Here is a 13,636-nt window from a genome sequence, read left to right as displayed (position 1 = left end):
TGATAATGTTGATGACGACGATGATGATGATGATGATGATGATGATGATGATGATGATGATGATGATGATGATGATGATGATGATTATCATGGGGATGATAATGGTAACAATAATAATAATAATAATAATAATAATAATAATAATAATAATAATAATAATAATAATAATAATAATAATAATAATAATAATAATAATAATGTTTTAAATTTTTAATGAATTAATAATAATAATAATAATAATAATAATAATAATAATAATAATAATAATAATAATAATAATAATAATAATAATAATAATAATAATAATAATAATAATAATAATAATAATAATAATGATTACAATAAGATATGTATCTAGAGCGTGTTCAAAATCACATTAATGAAGTTTATAATTGTGACCCAAAGTCTCAATACGGTATTGTGTAAGAATGAATAGGACTCAGAAACATTTTTTTTTTGTTAGGGGTGGTGGTGGCTAAAGAAGGGTTTTGAGCCCGAAACGTTCCGTGTTTGGTATTTTGTTCTCCATTTTTGAACGCTGCATTATTCATTTCTGTTTATCACTTGTTACAGTCCACAGCTTCTACCAGCTTAGTATCTCATTAATGTGTAGTCATCGATTCAAGGGGGTCCCGGTAGCTCTGTTGTTAAAGCACTCGCTTCACACGCAAAGGGAGAAAGATCGATCCCGGGTACAGACGAGATTTCTTTTTCTGACCCCCTTGTCCACCTAGCAGTGATTGATAGCTCGGTCTGTTAGATCTGGTGGAAAGTACTTTGCTATAGACCAGTGTGCTATCCAAAGGGTAGCAAGCAATTGCTATTGTCCGTTTAACGCTATAGAAACCGGGATAAACTGCTCATGGCTCATTCAATTTCCAACACTTAGTTCATCCTTATAAAATGCCTACCGTTGAGTGACGATGGGTCATCGTTATCGTACTACGATAAAACAAAAAGTTCAAAGTGTTACATTAAAAATGAAAAAGACATTATAGTACAAACACAGTCGACTATGCACACAACTTTGCGCTCTCTCTCTCTCTCTCTCTCTCTCTCTCTCTCTCTCTCTCTCTCTCTCTCTCTCTCTCTCTCTCTCCCTCTCTCTCTCTCTCTCTCACACACACACATAAACACACACACACACACACACACATACTATAATGCGACGTGTTTATATGCAGGTCTGATATCCGAACGCAATTATGGGCCTAGTTTAATATTGTTGTAATGAAAAATATTTTGCGTCATTTTTTGAGATTGCCATTACAACTATGAGCCCATAATGAATTACGTTATCAGACCTGCAAATAACTGCACATCAGCTTGAGGCAATAAATAAATTAAAGTAGGCAAAAATGAAAATGAAATCTTTTGAATTTGATTAACAGAAGTAGATATAAATATTTGGCTTTGATCCCGTAATCAAAACACGTTTTAACGTATACGGCAGTTCATCGAACTGAACCGCCCATTGAATAATATAAGGATTTTTAATAACATGCAAAGAGCCAAAAGTCATCAAGTTACATTGTAAATGCATGCCACTTGGGGATACTTCACACGTGATGTCATCAAAAATTACAGATTTTAACCCCCCGTCACCCTCATTACCCGCCCCTCCTTCACTTCCTCGTCATCACCTGTCATCAAACGCCTATTCCCCTCCCCCTCCCCAGCCCCATTAATCAAAATTTGTTTATTGTGCAAAACGTTCTTAACAGAAAAATAATCAAGCAGTAAATAATACAACAGATGTACAAATGTGCCACATAATTTTGATTTAATTATTCATTTACGCTCCTCCCTTTCATATTTATCAACAAGAAAAAAAAATAAAATGAGACCAATATTATAATTAAAAGACGCCGTATATCTTTTCTATACCTTATCGTATATACACATGATATCAATTGATTATGAAAGAACACCCTGATGTTAATGCCATAACAATGTGAACTATCCCTTCATGTAAAATAACAAAAATATAAGTACAATTCTTACACTCTTGCCTTTTGGAATTCCGGACGTGTTTCCGGCCTTTGCACGAGCTTGCGGGTGCACGTTGGGATCAAAGTTCCAATTCCAAAACTCTAACGAAAGAGCGAAAATGGAGAGGCTCCGAATGGGAACAAAACAGACAATGGACGTTTCGGGTACAAACCCTTCATCAGCACAACAATACACAAATAAGTACATTGAGTACAGACGATACAAGTTATTTTTCATTATATTTTATTTGTTTTCCACGTTTATTTGCGCATTGTTGTGCTGACGAAGGGTTTGTACCCGAAAAGTCCATTGTCTGTTTTGTTCCAATACGAAGCCTCTCCATTTTCACTCTTTCGTTAGTATTTTACGATCACCGGCTTCAGGCAGCCCTTACCGTTTTCTACAATTCCAAAACTCAAAACTTTAAGAAATCTTTCATTCTACCCCTCAATCGTCATCCTTGAATAAAAGACATGATCAAAAATGTTTAAATGTTACTTATTTTTTAAAGAATCTAATCATATTTAAATTTAACGCGTGATAATCTGACGAGACAAATCATTTTTCTAAACTTGATATCACTACGCGTTACTTATTATGGGGAGGGAAGAATACCAAAGGTTTGTTCATCGTAGTCAAAAAAAACACATTTTAATTCAAATGTCGATCTATTTAGGGCAACTTACCCCCCCCCCCCCCCCCCCCCCCCCCCCCCCAACGTGTCAATCGCAGAAAGGTTTGGTTTGAGAGTAATTGCCATCTTATGATCATCATAATTGATCGACAGATGAAGTAAAAGTTATCTGTTCAAAATATATTTTCACAAAATAATTGTCAATTCACATCATAAAAATGCACGGCCGCAATAGGTACATCCTTGCCCGGGCCAAGCAAAAGGCACCATTCCCTGGAGACAATATGGTTTACAATCATTTTTCAAAACTGATAATTTCCGCACTGGGCTTCTTCTGCGAAGATAATATGTACATACATTGGGTTTTTTTCTGTACATAATGGGGCCGATCGATATTTCGATTTTCGACAACGGAGTCATTGGTCACATAATTTGTGCTATCCAAACATTTGATATTTCTTATTAATTGTAAAACACATTGCTTTCTTTATGCACGTTATAACAAAATTCATGGATCAAGCTGAACAAATTTACCAATATATTATAATGTTGGATATTTAAAATCTCAACACCTGAGGAGGGGGGAGGGGGGGTCGTACTATCAAATCCAGATCTGTCTACTATTACGAGACATTCGTAGAATTATGAAATTTTGGCTCCAATGTCAGAACTTCATGAGCATCTCAAAGGCATTGAAACTTATTGGAAATACAAGTCGATGCCAGACTTCATAATGTTAAGGATTTTATTTTAAAGTGTTATTTATTCCTTGTGGTGGTTAATTGTTGATTATCAAAATTAACTATAGCGACCGTCATGTTTATCTCCTACAAATTACGAATGTTTAAATTTTCATGTTGACAGGTTTGAAATACTAAATAATTCATCCTCAATAAGACAAATAATTATTATTATTAACTCAACCCAAGTCAGATATATTGCAAGGACATTCCGAGTGAGAGGTACAGAATTTTCAAATAGGTAGTGATAATGGCAAATTCCTTAATCTAAGGTCGTGTGGTCTTGTTTGAGTGCGGCAAGAAAAGTCGAGAGGAAACCCATCGATAGGTTAATACCAAGACAAAAAAAAACATTCCAAAAAACACAACATTAATATATACTATATATATATATATATATATATATATATATATAATATATATATATATATACATATATATATATATATATATATATATATATATATATATATATATATATATTATATACATATATATATACAGAACTATTCTGTATAAACTGTAAAATTTTGACCAGAAATATCTTCCTTCAAATATGATCATCGATTAAAATGACCCTCAGCCTGGCAAAAACTCTCAAATCTGGGACTTTGCGAGTCCTGATCGATATTTGAAGGAGTTATCTGGTCAAAATTTATCATACGTGTTGTAGTTTATTCAGAGTACAGAAGCATAGGTGTATATCTTGTTTACATGGTGTGTGATTATAGAGCAATGAATCAAAACGCAGGCACTTGAACAACATTGCATTCGATCATTTAGAATAATTTTTGATTGGTTTGCCGTAGGGTAGCTACCAAAAAAGCAAACAAAAAATCAAATACGAAATCAAGTAAGGTATATTCATTGGTGAATCTATGTGAAAATGTGTGTGTGTGGTGAGAGAGAGAGAGAGAGAGAGAGAGAGAGAGAGAGAGAGAGAGAGAGAGAGAGTTCTTCTCTTCTCTCTCTCTCTCTCTCTCTCTCTCTCTCTCTCTCTCTCTCTCTCTCTGTGTGTGTGGGGGGGGGGGGGGGGGGGGGGGGGGGGGGGGGGTGTTTGTGGGCGGGTGGGTGGGTGTCCTTGGTTGTGTGTCCGCGTGTATAATAATTGTTTGCGTTTCTGTGTGTAGATGTGGTGGATATGTGCTGGGATAACAAATTAAAATTAATTGGCTTCACAACAAGTTGATGATATCATATAAATCAGTTTTCACAAATCCTACAATAAATAATACCAAAAAACACAAAATAAAATATGATACAAAATAAACAGCGTCACCCTATTGAAAAATCATAAAATAGTGTTATTGTTCTCAAAACAAGATGCTATGAAATAGTCGATATCATACAAGCATGTTATATCGTGCAGTGTTATAATAAAAATATCAGATAGAAATAATAGATCAAAGAGTGGAACTCTCTCTCTCTCTCTCTCTCTCTCTCTCTCTCTCTCTCTCTCTCTCTCTCTCTCTCTCTCTCTCTCTCTCTCTCTCTATCTATCTATCTATCTATCTATCTATCTATCTCTCTCTCTCTCTCATACACACACACACACACACACACACACACAGTTACACATACAAAACACACATACATACACATCTGACCCCACTCAGCATCGCTGGTTACTAGAAAAGACACCAAACTGCTTGATCACCAACGCCAAATAAACGCGAGTACATCATGGGCGAGTTTAAAAGAGACAGCATCCTTCAATTACGCCCATTCATTACCATGGTATTCATTGTGCCAAGGCAACGGCTCCAGCACAGTGTTGGTCGCGCTTAAACCACAAATTAGTATGTGGGCGTTAAGAGATTTTTGTATCCCTGTGAAAGTTATAGATATTTATATTCTACTGCTTTAATAAAAGAACGATTTCACTGAAATTATTTTTCAAATTTTCATTGAAATGCATTTATTATATGATATTGATAAAGTGTTACATTAAAACGTCATTTAAATATATTTGTTTTGATTGTAGGTGCATAATATTCGAGTTAAGACATTGCGCTTATACTCTCAGGATCCGACTATCAGAATCTTGTTTGTTTTTTTAGTTTAAAATAATTTTTTGGGGTTGTTTTTTTTTTTGGTTGTTGTGTTATGGTTTTTTTCTGGTTGTTTTTTTTTTTGTTCTTTGTTTTTTTTTTTTGTTTTTTTATTTATGTCTTTTTGTTTTTGTTTGTTTTGTTTTTTGGGTTTTTTTGTTGTTTGTTTTTCTGGGTTTTTTTGGGGTTTTTTTTTTGTTTTTTTTTGTTGTTTTTTTTTTGGGGGGGGGGGGGGCGGAGGATTGCTCTTCAGCATGAAAGCACCCTTGCAGTTTTATTTACGGCGCTGAACTGCGGCGAACTCCTGGACTATCTTGATCTTTTTTTGTGAGGTAGACTCTTAAGAGAAATTTCCCCTTTGACTACTAAAAGGAATTTATATGTTATTGAATTTCTCGACATTATATTTGGTTCCTACTTTTTTTTCCAACCTATCACCTCAGGTAGATTATTTGATACAGGAATACCTGTTGTGTCATCTCTATCGATCACCATCACGACTGTCAGTGTTGGGTCTAGGCGATGCCCAGAAATCTAGATTACAGATTTATTGTCAATAACAGATGAAGACATCTATGGTACATGGGGTGGAGGGTAGCTTCTAAGATAAAAAGATAAAAATTGGAAAAATTGGATATAATACGGAGTCGTAAAAAACAGATAGAGCTATACAATTTAAGATGAGTGAAGCTTAAAAGAATCGATGGTCCTAATAGGATTCAATAGTCTGATGTCACTTCCACCCAGCAACGAGCAGCTTGGTTCTAAACAAAGAAAATCGGTACTTTTTATTCTTCATGCTGGCTAGAATGTGTTTACATGTCGTGTGATCAGAATGTATAAAAGTCAAAACATGATCCGATTTATAATAGTTTTTCTCTGGAACCACTTTTATGCTCGTCGAAATATTTCATAAGGGTGTCCGCCATAGTTCCGATAGTTTAGAACCAGTTACTAAGTTACTATGCGTCATTACGAAGGACTTGACGTCACGAATGTTGAAGCCTATTAACCAGTAGATTTTTTTACCAATCAAAACATGAAATTTGTGACACACCCTCTGTCTGCATCATTGACTGAATTTTTAAAAACCTGTCAATTCGATGTTATGACTATTCTACCGACAATTACAGAAAATCTTTTTTTTCTATTTGGGCCAGAAAATAAGTTTAAGAAGCTTAAATTTATTCTATTTAAGCGGTTATATGATCTTGTGTTACGACACTCGCTTTCCGATCGGAAGGTCCTGGGTTCGATCCTCGCTCGGCGCATAGTTTAGTCATTAGAAAAGTCTCTATACTCACATTCTCGCACCGTACTCAAGTATAAAATGAGTACCTGGCCGTTGTCATTGTCGAGAAAAAAAAATGTAATATCGCCTAACAGGCATCATGTCTCGTTCTGCATGTTACGTGCTGCTGTTGGTCAGGGACCTTTGTAAAGAGCGTTGTGCACGGTTAGTGGATATTGCTCTATATGAAAGCTCAATTTTGTTCTTTGTAACAAGGAGTATAATCTTAATCCAAGATTCCTATTTTGGACTAAAGACTAATGGTCAGCTTCTAGTTTACTCCGACATAATACCATTGTTTGTTTTTTCGTTTGTTTGTGGGGGTTTTTTTTGTTTTGTTTTTTGTTGTTGATATTTTTTTTTTTCGGTGAATCACATATTGTTATTTTGCACCGTAAAGTAACTGTCTGATTCCACCCATTGATGTAATATTATGATATCACATCTCTATGTAATGTTCTGGAACCCGTTTCACGACCGCTGAGTCCTCCTCTTCATCCGAGAGGCCGTCCGGAAATACGTCATCCTTTCTGTCTGTATATCCCAGAAAGAGGCGGACCACAAATCTATAAGATATGACAAGTACTACAGCTGTGATCACCAACAAAGCTGTAATTTTGGCAATGGTTGTGGAGTCGGAATTCTGAGGAACTGGGACGCCCCCAGGGACATCTGTAGTTGTAGTCATGGATGACGTTGTGACGTCAAAGAGTGACGTCAAGGACGATGTCATAGTTAATAATCTATTTTGATCTGTCGTGACGTCAAATGTTTCGTCATTTTCTTGATTAGACGATGTGGAAATGAAGTTATAAGTCCCATCACTATAAATAGTATTGTTATTCATCATTCTGTTTGTCGGATTTCCAAAGAGAATCGGAACAATTGTTCTGAGGTCTGAAGAACCAGGAATACCTGTTGTGTCATCTCTATCGATCACCATCACGACTGTCAGTGTTGGGTCTAGGTGTGCTCAGAAATCTAGATTATAGATGGTCAACAACAGATGAAGACATCTATGGAACATGGGGTGGAGGGTAGGCACTAAGATAAAAAAATATATAAAAATTGTAAAAATTGTATATAATTTGGAGTCAAACAAAACAGATAGAGCTGTACAATTTAAGATGAGTGAAGCTTAAAAGAATCGATAGTTGGTTTTAATTTAAAAAAATAACGTGAATGAAATCTACCTCTATCTGGTTATTGTTATTGGTTTTATACCGCCAAAATGGGTGACCAGTTATCACACGATTTTCTTTCTTGATCAGATTATAAACGTTAAAGTTTAGAGATGATATGCACTTAGCGAAGAAGCTCACAACATACCATTCGGAAGTATAACGGACCAACACACAAAACTATCTTCGTTTTATCTATAGATAGTATGCGCTTGGCTAAAAAGCTCATAACATTGCCATCCGGTAGTATAACGGACCAACACACAAAACTGTGTGTAACCATGAACGTTTATAGTCGGGTTAATACAGTTCAGTGAGCATTACTCATAAACGCGGATGGCAAAAATCAATAACAAAGACCTGAGTGACGTCATCTTCGAACTATCTATAGATAGAATGCGCTTGGCCAAGGAGTTCACAACATTGCCATCCGGAAGTATAACGGACCAACACACAAGCTCTGTGTAACCATGAACTTTTATAGTCTGGTTAATACAGTTTAGTGAGAACAACTCACAAACGCGGATGGCAAAAACAGTAACAAAGGCCTGAGTGACGTCATCTGCATACTATCTATAGATAGAAGAATTGAAGTTAACGTCACTCAAGTCTTTGTTATTATTTTTTGCAATCCGCGTTTATGAGTAATTCTCACTAAACTGTATAGATAGAATGCGCTTGGCCAAGGAGTTCACAACATTGCCATCCGGAAGTATAACGGACCAACACACAAACTCTGTGTAACCATGAACTTTTATAGTCTTGTTAATATAGTTTAGTGAGAACAACTCACAAACGCGGATGGCAAAAACAATAACAAAGGCCTGAGTGACGTCATCTGCATACTATCTATAGATAGTATGCACTTGACTAAGAAGCTCACAACATTGCAATCCTGAAGTATAACGGACAAACACACAAAACTATGTGTAACCTTAAACGTTTATAGTCTGGTTAATACAGTTTAGCGAGAATTACTCATAAACGCAGATGACAAAATACAACAACAAAGGCCGGAGTGACGTCATCTTCGTTCTATCTATTAACCAGACTATAAACGTTCACGGTTACACATAGTATGTGTTGATCCGTTATAGATAGTATGCGCTTGGCTAAGAAGCTCACAACTTTGCCATCCGGAAATATAACGGACCAACACACAAAACTATGTGTAGCCTTGAACGTCTATATTCTGGTTAATACCGTTTAGTGTGAATTACTCATAAACGAGGATGGCAAAAAACAATAGCAAAGACCTGAGTGACGTCAACTTCATACTATCTATACTTTCGGATGGCAATGTTGTGAGATTATTAGCCAAGCGCATACTATCTATACATACTTTTCTGTGTTGGTTCTACTGATCAAGTGGGTATTTTACTTAGACATACCATCGATAGTAAAATGTGCGTAGTTCGCTATGTTTACCAATAGGATTCAATAGTCTGATGTCACGTCGCCCAGCAATGAGCAACTTGGTTCTAAACAAAGAAAATCGGTACTTTGTATTCTCCATGTTAGCTAGAACTTTTTCCCGTTTTATGTGATCAGAATATATAAAAGTCAAAACATGATCGGAATTATAATGCTTTTCTCCTCTGGAAACACTTTCATGCTCGTTGGAAAAGTATTTCATAAGGTCGTCCGCCATTGTTCCGATAGTTTAGAACCAGTTGCTAAGTTACTATGCGCCATTACGAGGGAAATGACGTCACGACTGTTGAAGACGATTACGGCCATTGTTGACATTATGACAACTGTCCTAGAGGCGTGGTTATGTTTGTTTCCACAAGGAGTGTATTGGGGTGAAATCCCTGTCTTAGATCTGGTTTTACATCGTGCACAACTTTTAAGATTTTTGAAGGATTTTATTTTGTATGTTAAGTAAACGGTAAAGCGAGAAAGTAAGTAAAGTTAAGTAAAGCGAGATTTTGACGTAGTAGAACACCGTAAGGAAATGAGCGCGAGGTCATCATTACATAAAGGTAAGGAGGAGTTATGGAATGCAATAGCTCTAGTTCTATCAAGTTTCTTTATTTTTTAATCATGAAATTTCAATAAAATAATTGAAAATTGTGCATTTTATAATAGCAGATATAGAGGAAAAAATGCAAAGATTTTGTATTCCGGTTTATTTAGGAATTGCAAAACTTCTAAGCTTATAACAACAACCCCCCCCCCCCCCCCCCCCCCCCCCCCCCCCCCCCCCCCCCCAACCCCCATCCCTTTCCAATTTACATCTACAGTTCAGAACAGTCCACTTTTAGAAATGAATAGTGTGTCACAAAAACCTTCATTCATACATCTCAAGTCGAAAATAACGAATTCAGAGTTTAAGATCCATTCTTAGAGAACGTTTTTTTATCATTAAGATCAACATTTTCCCTTGATATTCTTTTTTATCTGTTTCATTCATTTGACAAGGTTGGAGTGTATTTCATTGTTTATTTTCCCCCAGAAGGTTAGTTCAGTTTCATTGCTTGCTAATTAGCTTTAATTTACATCGAATATTTTTTTAAAAACAAAATCAAAGGAAATAGCTTTCTCTGTTTATAGATAGAATGCGCTTGGCCAAGGAGTTCACAACATTGCCATCCGGAAGTAGAACGGACCAACACACAAACTCTGTGTAACCATGAACTTTTATAGTCTGGTTAATACAGTTTAGTGAGAACAACTCACAAACGCGGATGGCAAAAACAATAACAAAGGCCTGAGTGACGTCATCTGCATACTATCTATTGTTATATAATTATAATAATATTTATTACTGTCATTTCAGTAAGCGGTTTCTGTTTGCTTTTTGGGGAAAGACCAGGTGAACACAGGTGTGTGGTAAATTTAAAAGAAAAAAATATAATCTATCCTGGTTCTAGCGCATAACTTGAAAGATTTGAAAATACTGTCTAAATATCTTGAAATAATTATGTGCTTAATGTGAAGAGTTAATGAACAATTATGCTATGCATTTCAAATAATAGGCCCAATTTCTCTTCATTACACGGGGCATCAACTTATATGGTTGTATTAATATAAATTTCTATAATTTAGTAAAATGTTAAGATGTTCAAATATGGCTCCTTAAAATTAGACCGATCGTGACAACAAACTGTCAATAACTTATATAAACAATTATTGTTTTAAATGCCATTTTCCTTAATGATAGGAGAGGGAGTGTGTGTGTGTGTGTGTGTGTGTGTGTGTATGTGAGAGAGAGAGAGAGGGAGAGAGAGAGGGAGAGAGAGAGAGGGGGGGGGGGGGGGGGGGGCGCACTGGAATCCCCTTCCTCTCAATATATTGAAAATAAAATCTTCCAATTCCTTTTTTCTCCTCTTTTCCTATAATGACCGCGCTCATAATCACGATGCATATTTACACCAAGAAAGCAAAGTTTAAAAGTACGCTGCATGGTTAAATCTATTGCTAAATGCATTAAACACGATTCATTTTATTTTAAGGGAAAATAATAGTAGTAGGAATCATAATGATAATAATAATAATAATAATAATAATAATAATAATAATAATAATAATAATAATAATAATAATAATAATAATAATAATAATAATAATAATAATAATAATAATAATAATAATAATATAGAATTGCAAACTCATCCAAACCTCGTTAGTTTCCAAGTTATGTCGACACAACCTGTAGGATAAACAAAGAAAAAAAAGACGGTCGTTATATAATGTCAAAAGATAGTAATAAAAATTAGAACACTCACCGCAATGGGGTTTTTTCTTCTAAACACTGTCCACTTATACGTGATTTGGTAGCTAGATCGATTAAATCCAGTGGAAAGTACCTTGCAATATACATGTACTAGCCTCCTATCGAAAGCAGTTGCTAGTTTATCGCTACAGAAACTGGGACATAACCGGCTCCATGGGTTTCGTGGACCGAAGTATTCGAATAATTGAAGTATTTATGTGACCAATTGTTTCAAAACGGTATCATGACGATTTCCAGATATCCATGTGTGATTTTCTAAATTTTTAATTTACCAGAAGTGTGAATTTGTAATTCCTGTCAGTTTAAGAAAATAATTCATTCTTCTAAAGAAAGCCTAAAAATTGTCTATATCTTATCTTATCTTATCGTATTTAAAATACAGGACTTACCCTTTAAATGCCTTATACACTAGATTATAATGACAACATCTCAAATAGCTCGTTAGGTTTCCTATACAGACAGCTAAAATTCTTTTTTTTTTTTTTTTTGGGCATAAAAGTCACCCCGAAAAAAAATCTGTTAGAGGCGATAGGCCGGCGGGCCACATTTTTAGGCAGTTTGCCAATATGGAACATAAACCAAAAGATAGAATTACCAATAAAATAAACGAACATAATCATATTGTAAACAAACTAGAATCCTATTAATTATGAAGTACTTAAACTGTGTAGATGTGTTAATTAATAAAAGGTAAAATGTCAGAAGAAAAATAAAGTGATGCTAAGCTGCTAGAAGCTGTGGACTGTAAAAAGTAATAAACAAAAATGAATATAACAGCTTCAAAAAAAGAACACGGAACGTTTCGGTTTCAAAATCCTTCTTCAGATAACCAAAAAAAAATGAAAACAAAAATACATTACTAAAAATCTAGATCGACGACAGAGAATTGTTCGGAAATATATATTATCCTCAACTAACTCATTGGTTATTTTCTCCTACAGCGTTGTTTCACCCATCCGTTGGTATTTTGATGGAATCTTCAAGGAGGTATTCTGTTGCCTACAACAACAATGGGAAACAAACCTATATCCGGAATCAACATTAGCGCCAACTGAAATAACAGCATTCATCCCGGACACAACTATACAGAATACCTCTCTGAAGATTCCATCAAAATACCAACGGATGGATGAAACAACGTTGTAGGCGAAAATAACCAAATGAGGGAAGGATAATGAATAATTCGCTCCAAGAAACTATCGAGCATTCTACGTGACCCCTCAACCACACGCACATATTATGTGTGTGTGTGTGTGTGTGTGTGTGTGTGTGTGTGTGTGTGTGTGTGTGTGTGTATGATCTTAACATTTTTTTTGGCAAGAAAATTCGTCCTTAACATTTATATCGATTGTTTAAAATCAAAATGACCTTCTTCTTCTTCTTCTTTTTTTGTTTTTTGTTTTTTGACGAAACATTATGCCTTTTGTTAGGTAATATACAAAATAAATTGGACAGAGACAACGCTGTTAACGCCATGTACTAGTTTTACACCTGAGTACAGTGACAGAATGTGAGTAAAGAGCCTTTTCAAAGGACTCAACTATGCGCCGAGCGAGGCTCGAACCCAGAACCTTCTGATCCGATAGCGAATGTCATACCACAAGAGCACATAGCCGCACAATAATGTAATGATATTCGCATTGTTATGTATAATTTGATTTAATGTTTGACACTAATAAGGTGTGTTTACGTCACTGGTAATCAGTTTGAGGTAGACCAGATCACTTGTTTCTGGCGCATGGAACGGCTCAGCCTCGTAAAACAGGCGTCTGTATTCGAGCAGGATTCAAAATTGATAAAAATAAGCATTGCGTTGTCTTTTAGGAAAGGAGACGGAGATATTTCACTCGCATCAAGGTTTGGAACAGGTTCCGACTTGTTAATGGTGATAGATTTTATAAGGGAGGACGATAGCCTGCTTGTTGTTTAATTACATAAATATATAGGTACTGGTTTGATGTATTTGATAAGCTGTATGATAATGTTTGTGAGGATGATGATGCTGATG

The 13,636-nt window shown here is 35.5% G+C and overlaps 1 protein-coding gene across 2 annotated transcripts in view; it reads right to left on the bottom strand.

Moving 5' to 3' along the window:
* Positions 1 to 4,420: 4,420 nt before the first annotated feature.
* The window catches only part of LOC144964685 (uncharacterized), a 19,566-nt gene continuing 10,350 nt past the window's right edge, over positions 4,421 to 13,636 (bottom strand). For both annotated transcript variants that reach the window (XM_078899199.1, XM_078899198.1), the window contains 2 exons: positions 11,514 to 11,544; positions 4,421 to 7,752 (listed from right to left, as the gene is read on the bottom strand). In XM_078899199.1, coding sequence (XP_078755325.1) covers positions 7,148 to 7,651 — 504 coding nt within the window. In that variant the 5' untranslated portion in view covers positions 7,652 to 7,752; positions 11,514 to 11,544 and the 3' untranslated portion in view covers positions 4,421 to 7,147. The remainder of the gene's footprint in view (positions 7,753 to 11,513; positions 11,545 to 13,636) is intronic.

This window comes from Berghia stephanieae, chromosome 2 (genome assembly GCF_034508935.2).
Source record: "Berghia stephanieae isolate SIO BIC M18660-M18661 chromosome 2, UCSD_Bste_1.3, whole genome shotgun sequence".
Classification (NCBI taxonomy): domain Eukaryota; kingdom Metazoa; phylum Mollusca; class Gastropoda; order Nudibranchia; family Aeolidiidae; genus Berghia; species Berghia stephanieae.
The sequence above is the reverse complement of the archived record's forward strand: the minus strand, read 5'-3'. Positions and strand labels throughout refer to the sequence as shown.